Source organism: Onychomys torridus, chromosome 12, assembly GCF_903995425.1.
Source record: "Onychomys torridus chromosome 12, mOncTor1.1, whole genome shotgun sequence".
NCBI lineage: Eukaryota > Metazoa > Chordata > Mammalia > Rodentia > Cricetidae > Onychomys > Onychomys torridus.
Window position 1 is genome coordinate 6,634,422 of NC_050454.1, and position 22,846 is coordinate 6,657,267.

Consider the following 22,846-nt stretch of genomic DNA (forward strand, 5'->3'; position numbering starts at 1 on the left):
GGGCTATTTTGGTGGAAGTAAGTGGACTTGTTCTTCAGGAATCCAGGCTGCTTCTGGCCAGCACAGTTCCTTTTCATCCCTAGGTGGATCCCATCTGTTCAAAGACTGACCTGCAGCCATCTGAGAGATTGAACTCTGTCCTCAGAGACAGGTTTCCAGGTACCACCCTAAAAACCCATGATGTCATGGACCTACCGCCCTTCCTAGCTCTCATAGCTGCTTTTACATCCATTTATCAGAGATCTTTTGATAGTATAAAGTCATCTTTATAAGCATTATCACACACCAACCGATGCACATATTCAATCTCTCCTGGATACTTTAAACTACTGATTAGGAAATTCAATTTTTACTTTATTAATCAGGGTTGATAAATTTCTTAAAAAGTTTGACAACAAATATGTTTAATTTTGTAGGCTGGTTGCTGTCACATCTTCTAACCTCTGGCCATGTAGAGCAAAATTCCCAGACAGTATAAGCAGTAAGTAGTCAAAACCCATAAATACAATCCTGCTAAAGAGAGGGAGGAAGGTTTGGTAGGAGGCAGAAAAGTTAAGGACATCACCAGAAAATACACACAATCAACACACCTGGGCCCACAGGGTCTCACAGAGAGACAGAACCAACAACCAGGGAGCCTGCAGGGGACTGACTTGGTCCCTCTGCATGTATGGGACAGTTGTATGCTTGGTCTTCTTCGCTTGGTCTTCTTCTTTTTTTTTTTTTTTTTTTTTTTTTTTTGGTTTTTCGAGACAGGGTTTCTCTGTGTAGCTTTGCGCCTTTCCTGGAACTCACTTGGTAGCCCAGGCTGGCCTGGAACTCACAGAGATCCGCCTGCCTCTGCCTCCCAAGTGCTGGGATTAAAGGCGTGTGCCACCACGGCCCAGCCTTGGTCTTCTTATGAGACTCCTAACAGAGGGAGCAGGGACTGTCTCTGACTCCTTTGCTGGCTTTGGGGACCCTACTCCTCATATTGGGTCAGCCTTAATAGGAGGAGCGGTGCTTAGTCTTGCTGCAACTGGATATGCCATGTTTTGTAGATATTCATAGGAGGCCTGCCCTTTTCTGAACACAGGAGCAGTGAGTGGGGAAGGGAAAGGGAGGGGGAGGAGAGGAGGGAGGGCAAACTGTGGTTTGGATATAAAATAAAAATGAAGAAGAAAAAGAGGTTCAGAACGTGGAGAGGGGAGTGTGTCTGGGAGGAGTTAGGAGTGAATATGATCCAAATATGTTGTATTAAATTCTCAAAGAATTAATAAAAACATTATTTTAAAAAAAAAACTCTTGGCTTTTTTTATTTTTTATTTATTTATTTATTTATTTTAAATTTTTCGAGACAGGGTTTCTCTGTGTAGCTTTGTGCTGGAACTCGCTTTGTAGACCAGGCTGGCCTCGAACTCACAGAGATCCGCCTGCCTCTGCCTCCCGAGTGCTGGGATTAAAGGCGTGTGCCACCCACCGCCAGTCATCTGGCTTTAACTTTTTAGACCGTCAAATATTGTCTTCATTATCACTGTTGGCTTTTATTAATTTATTTGCGGGTAGAAAACCATCCATATGAAGTTTACATGGTGGAGAGGTCGTTCTCTTTCCAGCCCTTCAGGGAGGGGAGTCCGGAATCTCCGCCTTGTAGACCTCCCCACTTGCTGCTTAGCCAGGCAAGCAGACCAACAGAAAGGCTCCCTGCAGCTGAGGTGCGTGGTAATTACCCAGTGTGCATCGGTGGGCAGCTGAAAGGAGAGCAGCAGCGTGCAGTCTACAAACTAGGCTCTCTGAGCTGCACTCATAAAGTCATCTGAGGAGGTGAGAAACCCATAGCTGCAAGAGGAGCTGCCATCAGCAGGACTTGACATCACTCCACCCTGCTAGGTTCTTGTGGAGACTCGGGTTCTGTTCCCCAAACAGCAGCGAAAGATAGCTCTGGGTGTAGCCCTGGAAGCGGGCGGTGTGCAGGCCGCGGGGCTACCTACTGGCCTTCTTCGGCAGGCAGCAGGTGTCAGGAATTGCTTTACTGGATGAATTGCCTGAGGTCAGCTGAATCAGAAATAACTGGGGCTGCTTTCGTAATGGTGAGGGACCATGGGTTGTAGGCTTTGAAATATCAGAATCATGCAGTGGGCGAAGAAATAGCCATTATTTAGTAATCCAAATAACCTTCACAGGAAGAAATGGAGCTTACAGAGGAACAGGGATTCCCGTGCTAACCTTGTCAGCTGGAGCACACAGCGACAGAAAATGTAGTCTTCACTGCCAAGGGGAATGCACTGCTCTCCAGAGTTAGATATGAACTTGGGGTCGGGACCCAATAAGCAGCTGGAGCTTATTCAATTAAGACTTTGTTACTTAAAGCTGCTTCCAAGAAGCCCCTTCTTGTTCCCTTCACATGCCCAGACTTGGCTCCCTGGAGTAAGGTTGGCCCACCTGCCCGGGTGATTGTCCTCTGATTCCCTGTGTATGGAAATCACAAAAGTTGAGCTATGGTCTTTCTCAAGCATCCCACACCTTAGCGTGTCTTGAGGAACTCCAGACCTCTAAATAATACCTTTTCCCAGATTGCACTCTTCCAACTGTTGACTTACCCGGATCAGGGTCAGGCTCAGCCATTTGTCTTTTTTAAACATCCCAAGTATTCGAAGGTATTGTCAGGTTTGAGAAATCAGGGCTAAGGGGAGCCTGAGAGATTGAGCCTAGAGTGTGACAATGGCAAAAAGCAGTAGGGAAGAAGGGCAGGAAGGAGAGGGTGCTGAGGGTGAGTTAGTGCTGGGGTTCACTGCTACCTAAGCGGGAAGGGAGCACCCAAAGCTGCTGAGCTCCCATGTCTTCATGGTGTTCATTCTAGTGCCTGCGGCTGAATTTAATCTGGCCCTAGGGAGTGCTTTCACCTGAGTCTATAGGAGCCACACTCCCCGAGAGCGCCATGAAGACAAATCAAGCCTCTCTATAGTTTGTTGGTACACGGGACATTTGTTTCTCTCAGCAAGCAGGGATGACAAGGTGAAATGACTCAGAAAGAAGTAGTTTGAATTGACAGGTAAAAATAGCAACAATAATAATAGGGCACTGCTGGAGGGTGTGTGTGTGTGTGTGTGTGTGTGTGTGTGTGTGTGTGTGTGTGCGCGCGCGCGCATTTGTCAGGAACCATTGGGTCTTAGCGGATCAGATAATACAGTAAGATGTAGGCTAGAGTCTTTGGAACAGGGGATCTTAGAATTCATCTTACGTCATCCACCTCCTTTCACTGAGGATGAACTTGAACCCCAGACAACAGAGATTTGCCCACAATCCCAGCCACTGAAAGCCTTCATCAGGGCTGTCCAGGAGACACAGCTGTAACCTGTGTCCGAAGCTCTAAGGAGTCCATGACTGGAAGAGTTAGCATAGTGTGAGAGCTAGGGACACAGGCGATGCAGCCATCCCACTAAGTTTAAATCTCTTCCAATCACAATCCTTGTAATCTTCTTTTGTAGAAGATGATTTGCTGTCCATGCCATTGTTTCTTCCCCTTAAGTGAAGACTAGATTAGTAAAATGTTACCATAGGGTGTTGAAAGGATCAAATGAGTTCACAGCCAAAAGTATTTAGAAAATGCCTAGCATGCTGCTTGTATTATACAATATTGTAATCATTACACTCTGCTATTCTGTTTAGTACTGAGATGGTATCTGAGTTCTGGGGTGTGGGGCAGTGGTAGAGCATCTGCTTAGCACGCTCAAGGCCCAGTGTTCAATCCCTAATGCTTCCAGAAACACTTGGAAATTGCCATCTGAATGGACATGTCTGTGACACATTGCTTACCTGGGAACGATGGATATTTAGAGAAAATTTAATTTTTATAAAAGCATTCTGCTCTCTAGACAGACTGAAATTAACTGAATCCCCAAGCTATGAGTTTTTAATACCCTGTCTTTAAAGTGCAGATTTCTAAGTCTTATGCCACATATCTATCCATCTGTCTGTCTATCTGTACAGTACTTTGCAGCATTGAGCCCTATTGCTGCTATAGCCCTAGTCCCTTTTTTCCTTTGTGTTTTCAGACAAAGTGTTGTGTACTTGTTCTGGATGCCCTTGAACTTGGGATCCTCCTGCCTTCAACCGGATGGCAGGCCCTGTGTACAGGTCAGACCCCTACCACATCATTGGAATCAGAACACTATAGGGTGAGAACAAGGCACTGGCATTTCGCACAAAGTACTCCTAATGATTCTCCTTACCTTGACAGTGTGATGCTTCCTGCCTCTTACTAGAGGAGTACCTAGCCTCTTAGCTTAGACTTGAGGCCTTCCTTGATCCTGGAGACCACACTTTTTTCTGGTTGGTACAGTTAAGGAAACTGAGTTTTCGATTAGCCTCCAAAATGGCGATTTAGGGACTCTGGAGCCATGCCCTTACAAACATCATCCACATTCTCCAGATCTACACATGACCTTGAGCACAGTCTTATCTGTAAAACTTGAGAATGCTGGTATCTACCTCAAAGGACATTGCGAAATTAAACAAGGCTTGCTGGGTGTATTGCAGGGCACCTCCCTAATGGGAGCATTGAGATGCTGGCTGCTGGCTGCTGGTTCGGCTCTAGCTACTGGCACCGCTCCTGTGGTCCACTACTCAAATATTTCCTTTGACAAGCATTGGCTGTCAGCTACTCTGCTGAAAAGTACAACCAGAAAGAACAGGGGCTAAAAGGTGCTTCTTGTCTCTAGGAGTCAATCTCTAGATACCATTAAAAACTTCTTCCATATGATGAGATATTATTCTAACTACAAAGGGAACAAAAGCTCCCCAATGGTTTAGCGACAAAGAAATAGAATATCCCCTCAAGGGAATGAGGGTAAGGAGGGGACTAAGTTAATGAGCGCAGGTTCTGAGCTGGGGAAGGCTGAGCATCACAGGCTTGTAGCTTCACAGAGAATAGCAGCAAGTGAAATGAAATCAGAAAGAAGCTATAATGGGACAGGGGTGGGAAGCGAAGGGGAGCTATAGACTGAGAAAGTATCGTTATCTTCAAAGTAGAATTGGCTGTGACAAAAAAGTGAAGCCAAGATGTGAAAGTTAGAGGTGCTCTCTCATAATTTGCTCTTTCTGAGTTGACCTTTTGGAAGGAATAGTCATGAAGTCTTAAGGAAGACTGTGATAGGAAAAGGAGAATCCTCTAAAAAGAAGTTACCAACTCTGATGAGTGCCTGAATAGAGAAGAAATGGGCTTATAGGAGATTCTTCCTATATTATTCACTTCAGTGATAGTTACTAACTTTGGCGAATGCCTGATTAGAAATGGGCTTATAGGAGATTTGTCCTAATATGAATCACTTCAATGATATATAGGAAGAAGCCCTTTGAGCATGATGCTCCATAAATTAGGATAAATGGAAATCAATTGAGGCATAGGATATGCTCCAGATGCAATTCATTCTAAATTTTGTTTGCTAAAAGTAAAGCTGATGAGTGTATTTGAATTGGGGTAAAGGATGTGTTAAATACTCCTCTTGATGCTATGAACAACACCTGGCATGGACAAGAGATGAAAGATTTGACTCTGAGGTTCAGAGTATCCATCATTTGAATCAGAATTCTGTGGAATGGGGACAGGGAGTTTCCATTTTCTCCACAGCTACTTGGTAGACTGGTAACAGGAGCATATGGGATGGGCTGTTCTTTACTTCTTGGCAGGCAGGGAATAGAAATAACAAATAGGACTAGAGAGATGGCTCAAAGTGTAACATGTTTGCTTATACAAATAGCAGGCATGAGAACTAATATATCCCCAGAACCCACATGCCAAGTGAAGGTGGCAGCCTATAAATCCAGTGCTTGGATGGCAGGGATGGGGTGGGGGATCTGGCTATGCTAACCACAGCTATGAACTCCAGATTCATATAGAGAGCCTGCCTTAAAGCATAATGTGAAGAGCTATTGGGGAAGACTGCCTGCATGCATCAGCCTTGGGCCTCCATATATATGTGGACACATGTATGCATCACTTCACACACATATGTACACATATATCTGAACAGGCATAAACACATGTATAGCAGAGAGAGAGAGAGAGAGAGAGAGAGAGAGAGAGAGAGAGAGAGAGAGAGAGAGAGAGAGAGAGATTGAGATTTAAAGAAGAGACTATAGGAAAGGACCAGAGAAAGATGTAGCTCCAGGAACACTTCAAAGTAACCTACTTCCTTTAGCTATGTCCCACCTCATACTTTTCATTGACTCTCAGTAAAGCCATTATATTATGAAGGTATGAGAGATTAACCCACTGAATTGATCAGCGCCCTTTTGAAAACTGTCTTTGGACATACTATCACAGCCATACTTGGGGGATGTCTTTCAGTAATCCCCTAAGTGTTTACTAAGCCAATCAAATGTCAATCAAAAGTAACCATCACAAATGGAGAGACAGGGAACACTCTGATTATTTTCAACATGATGGTAGGGAAAAAACTCCCATCTAAGGAAGCAAATATGCTAATGGGCCAGACTTAGAGCAAGTGAGTGATGGTGAGGAGGTTGGCTTAACCTATCTAAGAGCAAATCTATTCATCTGGGGCCTTTAGAGGTGGGTATGATAAAGAGACAATGCACCGAAAGGCTTCAAAATGTTCTTTGGCCTCCTTAAAGCTAGATATTAATAATTAATATCAGTAATTTCAATGATACTAATAATTATGACCATGGTAGTGTAACCAAAAGATTTTAAGGGTTTCTGAGCTAAAAATGGGAACGGAATTATGTGATCTGAAATGCTTCAGAGACCTAGAGAGGTTGGTAAGAAACTATCAACCAATAGATAGATGGATATTAGGAGAAATCAACCTCAGGGTTTTTTTTTTTAAGATTTATTTATTTATTATGTATACAGTGTTCTGCCTGCATGTGTACCTTCACACCAGATTTCATTACAGATGGTTGTGAGCCACCATGTGGTTGCTGGGAATTGAACTCAGGACCTCTGGAAGAGCAGCCACTGCTCTTAACCTCTGAGCCATCTCTACAGCCTCAGGGTTTTGATCGACTTTTACTTGAGAGTTGGAGAGATGCCCTGAGTATTCTAGTGATCAAGGTCTGTTGAGCACAAGTGAAGTTGGCTGTCTTTTCACACTACATTTGTAGACTCCCTTTGTCCACTAGCCTCCATGAGCACAAGTGAAGTTGGCTGTCTTTTCACACTACATTTGTAGATGTCCTTCCCCACCCTTCCTTCCACTGATGCTGAGCTGATGCCTTGGGGCTTTGTGAATGCTCAAAGGCTGAGCTACATCCAGGGCTCCTCTCCTGGCTTTTGAAAGTCACCCATGTTGGCGCTGTTACTGGTTCCTAACCTTGACCTCCCTGTATTTCAAAGAACTTAGGAACCAAATTGGTAAAAGAATGTGGATTTATTTACAATTTAGCCAAACTGAGGAAAGAAAGGCTACTGATTTCTGTTTCCTGATGTACTATTTCAGCTTTATGTGGAAGATGAAACAAGGCCAGAAAATACACATCCAGTGGGTTCTATACTGGGAAAGGGGGACCTGAGCTCTGTTCTCTGTGACAGAGATGGTTGCCTTTTGTTTTGCTTAAGTACAGGCTGAGAGAAATGGAGTTAAAACCTTTTCCCCAACTGTTTCGAAAGAGAAAGGATTCTGATTTGGTTGGTAGTGGAATACCTGTCCACTCCAGGTCTGGCAGAGTTCTTTATCCCTAGGTCCATTTCACTGAAAGGTTTGGACTATTGTTATCTTCTTTGTAGGCCAGCTTCAGATCAGAGTTCTCTGTGCCTATGAACTCTTATATTGCAAGTAAAAACTGATAGTGGACTGATAGGTGGGAAAGGTGTATCTGCTTTACCAGAGCTTCTGCCTAGTGTCTTAGATGGCAGTCACAGTGCCATTGGCAAAAGGGTCCCACAATCTAGGACTATTATTTGCTTATCACCACTAGTTTTTAATGCCATTTCACGCCCATCTTGTTGGCAAGGAATGCTTATTGTGACAAAATAGATTCAGTAGATTTTTAGCCTTAAAAAGAAAATCTCCTGATTATTAAAATTCCATGGCTCCAAAGTTTTATGGGGAATGAGAACTAGACATTATATATGTAATTTAATAAGGCATGACTTTGAAGCCACACAATCTTGTATTTAAGTCCCAGCTTTATCATTTACTGCCTGAGTGAACTTGACTAACCTGCTTCTCTTCTCTGAGGCTAGAGTGCCTCTGCATAACTGGAAAAGCAGGCCCCATTCAAAGAGCGCCCTTAATCCACAGCAATGCTCTACGGCCCATCCTCAGACACCTCAGACAGGCAGAGCACAAGCTGAAAGGACTGACCTGGGTTGGCTTGTCTGCCCCAAAGAAGATCACCGTCTAGTAGGAGATTAGAAATTGGTGCACAAGATGTTTCGATAAAGAGTGAAAATTAAGAAAAAGTTAAAAACACTGTACTAATAATATCTATGGGGAAAAAAAATTTTTTTTTTTTTTTTGGTTTTGTTTTTTGAGACAGGGTTTCTCTGTATAGTTTTGGTGCCTGTGCTGGATCTCTGTAGACCAGGCTGGCCTCGAACTCACAGAGATCTGCCTGGTTCTGCCTCCCGAGTGCTGGGATTAAAGGTGTGCACCACCACCGCCTGGCTTAAAAAAAAAAAAAAAAACTTCCTCAAAAGCAACATGCCCTGTTCATTTGCTAACCCCTCTGCATGGCTTTCCATATACTAGACTCTCTGTAGATGGTTGAGTCACTTGCACATGAAACATTTCCAAGTGTGTTATGTGCATTTATTTCAGAGGGATGGCATGGAATCCACAGATAATTTTATTTTTTAACTAAGCCATCCTACCATATTTGTTTTTAAAATGGAACTCAGGAGTATTGATGTATGCTAAATAGCAAGGCAATTAGGAGGAGATGAGTTTTCAACATTTATCACCTTTGTATTTTAGTGTAACTGTCATTTAAACTTATTTCATAATAATATGTTAGAATCATAGCTGTGATTAACCATTGCTTGGAAAGTCCCAGGGAGTTTAACCTCCTGTTCTCAACAGCCAACACTGCAGCACAGTAATGGATCTTGAGGAAGTTCATGCTGTAGGGACCTCAGCTACGCAGTGATGTTAATGAGACAGGATGAACTTGAAATGCTAACCATTCTTCATAGCTGGGACTCATGCATGACAGCATCCCCTCAACCCATGTGAGTTCCAGTGTGATCCTAGCTGGAGAGGATGCTCCTGGAAGAGCTGCTTTCCTCTCCACAGTCACTGAGACCTGGTCAAGGGCTCTTTGAGTCAGGATATCTAGCAGCAGCCAGGAGCTTCCAGTTTTCCAGTTGCCTTGCTAACTGTTATCTTTTCTGTTAGGCAGTTTAGGGCATGCTTGTGTAGAAGCAAGTGCATTTCTAAATATATGTGTCTGTGTGTGTGTGTGTGTGTGTGTGTGTGTGTGTGTGTGTGTGAATGTGTGTGCACTAAAGGGAAATAGGACTTTATTGTTAAAATGAATTCCCCATATTTATGCCACTGGATAAATGATAAACATGGGCACTGCTAAAACGCCATAGGATGGTCCAGGTATAGAAGGTATTAGCATCTCTGTCCTAATTTATTTTTAAAGACTGCAGAAAGAGACATGTTAGAGCATAACTGAGCTGGACTGATTGTTCTTTAGTTTGGTGTTTCAGTCCAGCCTTTCCATGTGGTCAATGAACAGAATCAAGCTGACAGTGATACTTTCTGGGGCAATGGGAAAGCAAAAGAAGATGCCAACTGTTGGCTGACGTGTGTTTTCCAGTAACTTCTACAAAGAAAAGTATTCTTTTCTGAATTAGAATAAAGAGTGAAAGATAGTTTGTTTGTTTGTTTGTTTTTTTAAAGGCCATAAAGAACTTAAAAAAAAAAAAAAAACAACCCTTCAGACTTCCAGTGTTTGGGCGTGACTGGTTTGGCAGAGAGAGACCTTTGAAGGAAGCCATTGTTGTATGAATAATTGATACTGAGATTCCCCCACAGGCAAAGACTTAAAAGATGGGCAGTGCTTACTTCACCGTTCATGCCCTATGGCCCTAGGTGACCTCTCCATCCTTTCCATCTCCCAACCCCATAGTGTTTGCATGCTGAACTACCAAACAAGAAATTAACTCTGTTTGCAAAGGAGATGTGTAAGCATGTCCAAATAGCCTTGAACTCTACTCCTCTCCTCTCTTCTCTCTTCCTTTCTTCTTCCCTCACCCCCCTTCACCTCCCTTCCCCTATCATTTCTTCCTCTCTCTTTGGAGGTCAATATCTTACCAGGTGTACATTTCTAAATTTTTGTATTCTTGGGGAAAAAAGTCCACCCAGTTTAAGAGGAAATTTATTTAGCAAAGTAAGGCAAAGGATAGCATACTCTAGAAGCAATGACTGTAGCCACTCACCATAAGGGAGGAATGTGTGTCAAGGGATGCAGGTACCAGCCCATTGGCTTCTGAGTTGTATAATGTAAAGGGGTGTTTATGAATATACATGAGGTAGGTGACATACTACTGGTGAAAAGTAACATTTTCCCCCCTTTCAAATTATGGAGGACTAGAGGACTGGATGTTCCTTTGAAATTCCTTACAGAGTTTGATTCCCAGTAACCATGCTCACAACCACCTTCAAGAGATCCAATATTCTTATCTGGGTTCTACCCATACTGGCACTCATCAACATATATACCCACACAGACACAGACGTGTGCACATGATTAAAATTAGAAACAAATCTTTAAAGAATAGCTTGCAAAAGGACCTTTCAATGTAAGTCCTAGAGCCCATGCTTCTTTTGACACAGCATTTAAGTTTCATATCCTCCCCAATTGCATATCTCCACATTCTGTGTCCAAAATTTTGCACAGCCTTTATGTTTCATATGCACTAAGGTATTGTCCATGTTAGCCCTTCATATTTGACTGTAGACCAAAGTGGATGAGACAGACAACTGGTTGACCTCCTTGCTACTCTCCCTACAGTGCACATTAGCTCTTACTGCTCAGGCTGATTCTCCCTCAGCCACTTGTCTCTTTCTTTGGGCCTGCTGAAATTATATATCATGATTTAATAGAGATGTTTACACTCACCATGTTTATTATAAATTTGTTTACCCCTTGTCTCCACCATGACCTCCCAGAGGAATGAGACAGTTATACTCGCTTTTTATTTCTAATATTCAGATGCTTCTTGGTGAACGATGCATATTTTATTCATGATTTTTATATTATTTAACCTGGTCAAATGTACTACTGAGGTAGGTTGGTATGATTCATTAATAACCCCAGTGTTGTAATCGCCTTCTATGTAAATAGAATATAGAGTAAATATTTGAAAGGGGAGTAAGAAGATTAACTGTTCTCGTACACTATTAATTTCATTCATTTTTACATGAACAGCAATGATTTAAGAGCATAACTAATTTCATTCTGAGGTAAAAAATTAGCCTAGCGTTCATTATAGCAAATCACTACCCAGATTATCTAGGCAGATAATATTCAGACTCAGAGAATATATCAACTGAAAAAGCTGGAGTTTCATTCTAGATAAACAGGGATCAATGTTGAATTAAAAAAAAAATCATACGTGAGAGCCTAGCTGCAAAATGAACAAGTTGAAGTAGCCTTAATTGGCACAGAATCCTGGTGTTTGTATATCCCTTAGTTCACCATGAATTCCAACTCCAATTAAGTAACACCTCCACACACACATACACACACACACACCCTGGTAAGCAACTAGTGATTAAAAAAAATAAAGCCTTAGGTCTAAGAAGCTTATATTTATTGTCCTACAGTGTGGTGCTAAAATTGTAACTACAAGAGAAGCTATTAATCTGAGGGCAAAATTGAAGTTCTCTGAAATGACTTCTGTTTTCCAATTCTACTTCTTACCTGCTGGAGGCAGAATGGGCAGATAATCATTTGAGGCACTTATAAAATAGGTTTAATGATAGGCCAGCCTTGCCGACAGATTTAATGAAGGGCTGTTTATTTTCTTTTTGAAATCTACACTCAGTTGGGAAGTGTAAGTATAGCATGCAAAAACAATGCTATTAATTAAGAGAGAGGCATTTGATAAAAATGACTTGATTGTCTAGCATTAGAAGTTCTGTCTTGATTGTATGCAGAATGTAGTCTGTGATGCTTTCTAAAGAAACATCATTTGTGGAACTTAGGCACTGTGTTCTGTACGCCTGTATGACTTTACAGACTCATTGGTGTTTTCCAGATCATTTAGATTTGATTTAATTAGCCAGATTCATGAATACAGAAACTATAATCTTAGCTTCATTTTTTTGTCCTTTTAAGTTTCGTAGAAACCCCAGCTCATTTCTCTTGGAAAGAAAGTTATTACCGATCCGCCATGTCGCAGAGCACCCAGACAAGTGAGTTCCTCAGCCCAGAAGTTTTCCAGCATATCTGGGATTTTCTGGAACAGTAAGTATCAAATAATCAAGAAGGGCACCTGAACTCTTTAGAAATAAGCCAACACAAATGGCTGCAATATCATTTACTACAGAACATTTCGAGAGTCAGTTAATAAAAGTTATGCTTTTTGTAAATTTAAGGCCTTCAATAATATAACTGCATTGAAAATAAAGTAGTTTTCTTTCTCTAGTTTTCAATACCAAAAGAACATCATTACCTTGAAGTAGTAGCACTGTACACATTCTAAATGTTTTTCCCAGAACAATCCGAAACACCTTCCCCAGTGTCAGTGTCTGACCCTCAAACCCTATTTCTTTTCCTTGAAGACTTATCCCCTAAGAAGGCGAAACACTCCATTTCATTAGTCATTTTACATTTCTGTGAAAAATGTTTATTACTTTTTTTTTTTTTTTATCAAATCCAGGTTTTAGTTACATTGATATAAAGGTGAAAGGAGACACTGGAGTGCTTACTGCCCACCACTGACCTTCCAGGATCTTCACATAGCACTGTCCCTGATCTATCCATGTTAGCCTTGGTGTCAGCCAGCATAAGTCATGCCTCCAACTTGCCAAGCAGGATTTAGTTTGACCTTCCTCAGATGATGCATATGGGAAATGGTTGAGTCCAGATTCAAATGTGGGGTTTTTGATTCTAAGCAAGGACTGGCCAACACTGAAGCAGAAAAACTTCATTATTATTAATTACTTAAATGCCTTGTAGTTTCTCCCAATTGGTGATGCATACCTTCCTCCTCTTTGTGCTAGGCCTATATGTTCAGTACAGCCCATCGACTTGAACTTTGTGGATGAACCATCAGAAAATGGTGCAACCAACAAGATTGAGATTAGCATGGATTGTATTCGCATGCAAGACTCAGACCTCAGTGACCCCATGTGGGTGAGTACCCTGAGCTTCCTCTTCAATGTGTGGGCCAAGCTATCGGCAAATCAAAAGGAGGTAGATGGCTCTGAACACACAAGACCCCTGGGAAGAGAGCAGATCTGGTCAACTGGAAAATGACTAGCTGCTGTTTCTTTTCATTTGTCTGTCTGTTTTCTGCGTTGTTCTTTATGGTAAGCCCAAATTAGAGAGGAGGATGGCACCAGGGTGCTCACAGTCCTTGAGAAGCAGAAGATGGATCTGATGCTGCCCAGATCCATCCCACTTTCCTCATTTGGCTTTGCAGTAATGCTGAAGGAAGAAGTAATTTCAGTACACATACTCAGGAAACAAAGTCAAAATGAAGATAGATGAGAAATAAGTGGTGTTTCCTGGGCTTTTCCACTGTGTCACTCATAATGTTAGGATGTTAGGTCTATTACCTATTTATTAAGTGGTGAAACCATACTAGTGACTTCCGTCTCTGACTAGGTCAAGAGTATTACTGTTAATTTTGATACAGATCCTGAACTAAAAAAACAAAAACAAAAAACAAAAACCCTCAGATGATTTCAAGAAAAGGTGTACCTGCCTTAAAGAAGTTGTGTGTGCTTGTGCTGAAAAGATTTTCTATTCTAACTCTTGGCTACAAAGGAATAGTTAAAGTTATGAAATTTAAAATCACAAGCTTTTAAATTCCAGTTCCCAACATTGTAATTTATATACCAACATACTTGGTTTCCTAACATTCCAGACCATTCTGTTGTTTCATTTTGTTGTTGAAAAATTCTCTTCCAAAATATGGTTTCCACGTGTTTTCCTTCCCCTACGTATATCCAACTCTTATCTGTCCCTCACTGCCCTCTCTGCCCGGCTCTCTCTTGGAATCCTTTCTAGGTAACCATTCCCACCTTCTGGAATTAAATGCCATCCCTCTGCAGCAACGGTGATGATAACGTTTGGTATGTTCTATGTTACACAACACTACACTTGTTTATTTCTCCATCTCTTCAGGAATCAGGGCCACATTTTTGTCACTGGAGTGCTCGAGAGCACATAGTAGGGGTTCAGGAAGAAGGCAGTAGGGTTTTGCCAGAGAGGAAAAAATAATAATAAAGCACTTGAGGCAGCTGTATTGAAATGTGCATGGAAGGACAGAAAGAATAAATCTCATTAAATAAACAAGCTTGTCTTTCTGTTGATACCCCATTTTTAACTCAAAAGAACTTACAATTGTCATAAATTCTAATTGTATATGAATTTTCAACTTCGATATTAGCTCTATTCTAATACCATCTTCTCTTTATGTCTGCACACACATAGATATGAATGACAGTTGTACAGACAGGACCAAATTACAACAGGCCTCAGCAGCAGGCATGGCAAAAGAGTGAGTTTACACAGGAAGCCGTAATGGTGCTCTGCTCTGTAAGTTAGAAAGTAGGGAGACTCTTAGATGCCCGATGCGTCTCAACTGCTGTGAGACTGTGGGGCTCATTTCTTCAGCTTTAGTAGCGGCCTTCCACAGTTCCACTATCAGGTAGTTGCTAAATACTTTGTAAAGTCTACACATAAATTACATTCCCCATCAATATAGTCTTTTAATAAGTTGGGAACTCAGCCAATTCTTTTCTCACTATATAAGAAATGCAACTCTATATGGGCATGAAGAGACATGTCAGATTGCTAAGGGCAGAAATTGAGAAATTCATCCTATTTTTTTTCTAATTTTTCGTATGGCCAAGAAATGGAATCATGATGTTTTGGTCTGATTATTAACAAAGGAAATTAAAGTGTAGATGTTAAATTAGATTGTATTAAATTGTAGATGCTGTGTATCTTTTTATTAGAGTGTTTTATGCTGCTGAAAATTAGTTCTATTGGGTTAGTGAATGAGGCTGAGTGAAATATCTCAAAAGAAATTCATATTTTATATGTTTTCTCAAGTGCCATAATGTTCCTTGATTCTATTGTTTTATATGTTACTATATTTCTCAGATTTGTATTACTTTAGATCTGTGTAAGCGTGCCTCTAATATGTTCAAAATGTGGATTAAATATTAGCAGTTAAACATTCTCCTCAGTGATAGATGCTGGCCAATTAACTATTTTGCATTTATTTATCCTTTATACTTCATGTTAAATTAGATTTTACTTAAAGGAAACTGAGTGGTAATGATAATTACCTAAAATGCTCTGTATTTATAACCTTACTGACTCATCCTAGATATACATGAGAAATCTTAAATTCTACCTCTCAATAGACTGCAATCTTTGTGTGTGTGTGTGTGTGTGTGTGTGTGTGTGTGTGTGTGTGTGTGTGTGTGTGTTTGGACATAGCACCTGTCTTACCACCTATCAGCCTACTTCTATGACCCAGATTTATATAAAATTCCCATCATGTGTACAAGTCCAAACACTCTTATTATTTAGCAACTACGTATGGCATGTTATGCTGTGGATGAGGAAATCATTGTTTTTTTTTTTCCCTTGAGAAGACCATGAAATAGCATTAAAGGGTATAAAATAGCAAATGGGTATAAAATTATCCATGAAATCTACTCAGAAGTATGGATATTCTTACAGAAACATGACAAAGTTATGATTTATTAAGACTGAGAAAGCCCAGCAATACGTTACAGAAATGGTGATTTGTAATTAGGCTTTGGAACATGAGCAAACCTGATTATAATGGGGTGGGGTGAGTCCACATTTGCAAAACTGTTACCATCAAAGCATTGAAGGAACTCAGAAACTTGAAAAAGTCAGGCTGAAAAATTCAACTAAAGAATATTTATATAAGAAAATTTTGAGCATTAAAAATTACAGTGTTTTAAGCTGCAGAGATGACTCAGCCATTAAAAGCCTTGAGTGATCTTCCAGAGGACCGGGATTCTATTCCCAGCACAAACGTTGGTTGAAATTGAAAGGTTCTATAAAATTATATTCTCTTTTATACACTTGACAGAATTTACCAATGAAGCCATTGAGGCCTGGTATGTCTTTTTCAGGAGTTAGAAACTGAATTCCTTTATAGGACTGCTGCTATTCTTTTATCTTGGCAAGTCTTGACAAGGCATAGTTTTTGAGAAAAGATAAATTGAATTATAGTTACTAAGCCCATGCATATAGAATTGTTTGGAATATTTCCTTTATATTCAGCTAATACTGGAAAGATAATTATCTTTTCATGTACTGTGTTGGAAACTTTCAGTACCAGAGACTTTGCAATTTTGATTAACTTTCAACAAAACACCTCAAATTTTACTTTAACTTTTTTTTTTTCTAATAGTGTTCTCTATCCAATTTTATTTTTCTGGTTTGCTCTCCTGACTTATGTGCCTTTTGTTTTATTTTGCACCCTCCTTTATTTTTTTCCTAAATTACTTTTCTCCTCTACCATTTCCCTTCCTCCTCTTCCTCTTCTTCCTCTTTCTCATTTCCTCCTCATTTTTCTCATTTCCTCCTCATTTTTCTCATTTCCTCCTCATTTCTCTCTCCTCCTTTTCTCTTCCTCCTCCTCCCTTGCTTCTCCTTTCTTTTCTTACAGCCACCATTTTGTCAGTGCTCTAATGTCTAAGCTTCCTCATTTATATTGGTGAGTTGACTATTTTCTTTTTCTCCTGCAGATTTTAGCATTGACTATAATAAATTTCCCACTAGATATTGCCATAGCCTCATCCAATAAACACTGATGTGATTAATGTGTTTTTCAGGTTCTGTTTAGTTTTAAACATATTTACACTTTTCTGGAACTTCAACTTTGACCTATTATTAGTGTTGGAAAGACTACCACTGAAGTACAAGACCACACGCTCTGCTTTGGTTGTGTGGGAAGTTCTATAAATAACAACTGGATCTAGTTGGACTTGGAACTGTATAGTTCTACATCTTTTCTGTTTTTCTGTCTCCTGGTATATTGACTACTGAGTGTTGAAGTTTCCAGGCAATAATTATGGATCTGTTTGCCTTTTCAAGTGTTTACATTTTTTTTTTTACATGTGTGTTGGGTACGTGATATCTAAGATTATTACTGTTCATGGTGAATTGGCCCTTATATACTCCTTCAATGAACCCCTGCCAGTGTGCTTCCATTCTAGTCTATTTGGTCTCAAGTAATACTTGAGCAATTTGAAATTTCTAGTTCTTTGCTGTTTGTATGGTGGGTCTTTTCCTACATCATTTTACACTGACATCATTGTTTTGAAAGGAATTTTCTAAATAATATGTAATTGAATTACTTCCATGCATTCTGACAACTTGTGTCCTTTGTGCTGTACACACCGTTTAGATAGAATGGAATTTGTGTACTTTAGGACTATGATGGTTTTCTGCTTGTTCATTCCATTGCTCATGCTTCCATTTATTCTGTCTTTTTGGTTACTTGGTCTCTTTTTCGACTGCATTATTTAAATTTATCTCCTTTGTCTTTAGTTTTCTTTGCATATTTTAGTGGTTGACTCCAAGAATCTCAATGTTTTTCCTCTGTCATGTACCAAGAAATAGCACAGAAGAGAATATATTGAAGTCTCCCACAATATCTTAGTGTGTGAGGATCAATGTGTGATGTAAACTGCACTAGTGCTTTTATGAACTTGGGTTCCCTTGTATTTGGTGCATAGATGTTAAGAATTGATATCCCCTTGGTAGATTTTTTTATTATTATTTAGTGTCCTTCACTATCTCTCTGAATTGTTTTGGTTTGAAGTCTGTTTTGCCAGATATTAAAATGGTTACATTAGCTTGCTTCTTAGGTCCATTCACTGGAAGCATCTTTTTCTAGTCTTTTATCTAAGGTGATATTTATCTTTGATGCTAAGGTGTGTTTCTTGTATGCAGCAGAAGGATGGGCCCTGTTTTCACATCCATTCTGTTAGCCTGTGTCTTTTTATTTGGTAATTGAGACCATTGATGTTGAGAGTTTTCAATGAGCAGTGTTTGTTTATTACTGTTATTTTGGGGTGTATGTGTGTGTGTGTGTGTGTGTGTTCCCTCTTTTAATTTGCTGGTTTGAGATTATTTATTCCTTGTGTTTTCTTGGGTATAGTTACTCTCCTAATGTTGAACTTTCCTTCTAGCACTTCTGGAGGGCTGGATTTATAGATAGATATTGCTTAATTTTGGCTTTATCATGGAATGTCTTATTTTCTCTGTCTATTGTGATTGAAAGTGTTGTTGGGTCTAGTTGTCTGGGCTGACATCTGTGGTTTCTGAAAGTCTGTAGAGCATCTGTCCAGGCCCTTCAGGCTTTTAGCATCTCCATTGATAATTCAGGGGTTATTGTTCTGCCTTTATATGTTTATGTGTTACTTGGTCTTTTTCCCTTTAGGATCTTAAATTTGTTGATTTTTAAATTCATTCTCTTTTTTTGTATTCTAGTGTTTTGAATATTATATGACAAGGAGAATTTATTTATTTTCCTGTCCAGTCTATTTGGTGTCCTGTAAGCCTCTCATAGCTTGATAGATATCTCCTTTTTTAGGTTAGGGAAATTTTCTTCTATGGTTTTTTTCTTTTTCCTTTTTTTTTTTTTGTTTGTTTTTCAAGACAGGGTTTCTCTGTGTAGCTTTGCGCCTTTCCTGGAATTGCTTTGGAGACCAGGCTGGCCTGGAACTCACAGAGATCTGCCTGCCTCTGCCTCCCGAGTGCTGAGATTACAGGCGTGCACCACCACGGCAAAAATATTTTCTGTGCCTTTGACCTTTGTTGTTGCTGCTGCTGCTTCTTCTGTTTCTTCTGCTTCTTCTGCTTCTGTTTCTTCTTCTTCTTCTTCTTCTTCTTCTTCTTCTTCTTCTTCTTCTTCTTTTTCTTCTTCTTCTCCTCTTCCTCCTTCTCCTTCTTCTTCTTCTCCTTCTCCTCCTCCCCTTCCTCCTCCTCCTCCTTCTTCTTCTCCTATTATTCTTAGATTTTTTTCATAATATCCCAGATTTCCTGGATGTTTTGTGCCAGAATTCAGAATTTTTTTACATTTAACATTTTCTTTTATCAAAGTATCCATCTATTCTATCATGTTTTCAATGCCCAAGATTCCCTCTTCCATCTCTTATATTCTGTTGGTAAGGCTTACCTTTGAAGTGCCTGTTCATGTTGAAGTTCATTTCCAGATTTCCCTCAGTTTGAGTTTTCCTTATGGATTCTATTTTTCACTTTCAGGTCTTGATAACTTTTTCTCATTTCCTTCCACTGTTTATGTTTTCATTGATTTCTTTAAGGGGTTTATTTACTCTTTAAGACCTTTACCATATTCATAAAGGCTAGTTCAAGGTCTCTTTCTTGTGCTTCATCTATGTTGCAATTCTTCTACTTTGTTGGTGTTGCTTGGCTCTAGTGGAGATGTATTGTCCTGGCTGTTATTGATTGTATGCTGGCAATTAGGCCTCTGGGTTTGGGAAGATTGTAATTCTTGGTGATATCTGGTCTTGTTTTTGTGGGGTGGACGTTTTCTCTCTTGGTTTCTGTTTACTCTCTGGTTCTTGGAGTGTGGTGGCTATGTATTGCCTGGTTGGAAATTCTTCTGGGATTATGATAGGTATGGTCATTGGTTGTCCTAGATAAAATATATTCCTGCTTCCCTGGCTGGAATGTCATAAATCAGTTCTGTAAAATGATTTTTTTATATTTCTATTATAGAGCTATTTACTAATCTTCACAAGAAAAACCACCCTTCATTGTTATAATATAGATTGTTCAGATTCACCATATTTTAACTTTTCTACTGATAGTAACTTTTAGAAAAATATTTAGATATGGATGTTCTCTTATAGATATATAAATGCATAATTATGGGATAAAATTGTGTTCACAATGGGCTTGTTTCCATGAATTCTTTCTTTTATTATTGCTGTGTGCTTACATATCTATTAGTTGTGAGGAGGGGTTACAAACTGAAGATAACTTTGGTGATCCAGTATCTTTTGTGGAAAAAAATGCAAACATCTGTAAGAGGCAGACGTGTCCATTGATTGCACACCATGCTGAAATGCCTTCATAAGTGGCACCTTTCATTTTAGTCAAGTTCTCCGAAGGATTCATAAGGCTAGGCATTTTGGCTGAAGAGAAGTGAGTCCTCTTGGAGACCGGAGCAGCTGGTCGATTGATGGGCAGTCTGTGATGGGGACAGTGTGGTAAAGACGTGGTGGAAAAGCAGTGTGCATAGTGTCTAGGATTTGTCCTGGGCATGAGGATGGCTACATCATTTTCTCCTTTTCCTCCAGCACTTCTTAACCTTTCCTGTAAAAGCCCTGGCAATCTCCTCAGCTGGTGAGCTATGTGTGTTCATTCTCTGAAATCACTTAAAACATGGGAGCAAGGAAACATTCCACTAAGCACTGAATGCTCTAACGAGTCCTGTGGAATCCGTGTGTAATCACCTATTTTGCTTACAGGAAAGCTCACTCTACACTTAGTTTAGACTGAGTTTAGATGTCTGCGACAGCAGACTGTTTTTCTATTTTCTTCTTTGTGTGGCCTAGCCAATAGGAAGACATCACTTTGTTCAAGAGTGCCAACTGGGAGACTTTACCTTAAACACACATATGCATTTCAACCTTGAACAAACAGGCTGCTTAATAAAATAAGGGCAAGGGTTTTCTTTTCTTTCTTTCTTCTCTAGAAATTCACAAATATCACTTGACAGCTGACAGCTCTTCCCTTACAAAAGAGGCTGTTTGCTTTTTGCTTTGGTGTTTGGGTAAACTGCAGCCCACACTGACAGAGAATGTATTGCCTGGGGGAAGGTGTTTGCAGTCCCTGTGTTTAATCTGAAAAGAAACCCTTTCCCTTCTGCCCCTCCTCTCCTTCTGCAGAGGGAGAGTTAGAAATGATAGCCCCAGGGGAATAGTTTCCTTAACACCTGTCTCTGGTGTAACCTCAGCAAAGTTACTTAAGACACTGTGCTCTGTGTGCGTGCATTCACAATGGAGAAGTTGAAAAGGACAGATAAACAGACAGGGATTTCAGCAGACACAGGGGAGCTGATGGTGACCTTGCCTCATCTCAGAATCTTAGCACACTGACATCCTAGCAAGCTGACTTGAAAAAAAGGACTACAGCTTTTCCTTCAGCCGGAAGACAGAGTTTCAACTGGGAAAACTTGTAGAGAATTATGGGAACTTCAGAAATGCTCTAGTAACTGTCACACCTTTTCTTAACAATGAGCTAGCTGAGATCCAAGTGACCCTTGGGACATTTCTGATAAACACGAGCTGGGGGTAGCCCCAGCTTTCTGAGCCTCCAGATCTGCTCTGCTGGGAGAAGTAGTCTAAAGGGTTCAGCCTCTGGAGGCAAACAGCCAGCTGTCTGAAGTCAATCGGGCTCTGTCATTCACTATTTTGGTCCACTTAGAAAAAGTACAGAATGTTTTTGAGCCTCTGTTTCCCAGGCTGTAGGAGGAAGCTGCTGATTGATACTGACTACTTACAGTAGACAAACAATTTCTGAGATGTAAATTTTGTGCCTGAAGGGGTTGGAGGTATACTTTTCATGGGCCTGGTTCTCAATGATAATGTATGTGTGGTTAAAATATGATCTCTTTTGAAACTATAAATTTTTAATTCCAAGTGTGACAATTACCAATGAAGAAAAAAATATATGAAATTTCTATATATTCATTATTTTTAAAATCAAGTGTTACTCCATGACATATTAGCATGCTATGAAATGGGACTTGGCCATTGCTACTTAAAGGTAGAGAGGGTAGAGGTTTTTCTGTTTCTGTTTTTGTTTTTGTTTTTGTTTTGTTTTGTTTTGTTTTTTTAACTACTGCCAAAGTTTGAAGACTTTTTTTGAAAACCAATGTATATGTTCAGGTCTCACAGAACTCATTAGAAACCATACCTACTACTTAATAATTTATATGCTTCTCAGTTGTCTTTGAGTGGTTTTGCACTAGTCTCTTCCAGTGGAGAGATTGGGAACATGAACTTTGGTGGCTCACCACATAGATCCACCTGGGTTTAACCCTTAACAAAGCTGTGAAGTCAGATCTATATAGACCCAAGACATGGTTTAATTCTCAAAACGTGGTCTGAGGACCAACAGCATACTTAGAAATTTGTTAAGGTCTGGGAACCCTTGGGTACCACTCCAGATCTAGAGTCAGAACCTGATGGGGAAAGGACAGTGTCTCTCCTTCTACACACCTTCCAGGTGTTTCTGATGGGCAGAACTACTGGAACAAACATTTCATACATTTTTTATAGGGAACAAAATTAATTCAGGGGAACGGTGGGTAACTGGGTAAGGTTGTAAAACTCTAAAGATAGAGAAGAAACTTCTACATCAGTGTCTACTCTAAAATAGGCAATTCTGACTAGGGCTCATATTAAAATATGTGCAGGGATTTACTACATTATGGCATTTAGAAAATAAGGTAAACCTGGGCATGGTGTTTGGGAGGCCCACGTGTGGTACTAGCGAGGTGAGAGGAAAAACCAGGAGAATCACTCATAAATTTGAATTCATGAAATTTGAGACTAGCCTGAGCACCATAAAAAGATCCTGTATCAAAACAAATCCAACCCAATCAAACGCTAAGTATAATTCTATA

General features: G+C 40.1%; 1 protein-coding gene across 4 annotated transcripts in view; it reads left to right on the forward strand.

The window, feature by feature from the left end:
• Positions 1–22,846, forward strand: part of Tp63 (tumor protein p63) — a 210,527-nt gene that overhangs the window by 72,994 nt on the left and 114,687 nt on the right. For all 4 annotated transcript variants that reach the window (XM_036204015.1, XM_036204013.1, XM_036204012.1 and 1 more), the window contains 2 exons: positions 12,298–12,426; positions 13,185–13,317. In XM_036204015.1, the coding sequence (XP_036059908.1) occupies positions 12,298–12,426; positions 13,185–13,317 (262 nt within the window). The remainder of the gene's footprint in view (positions 1–12,297; positions 12,427–13,184; positions 13,318–22,846) is intronic.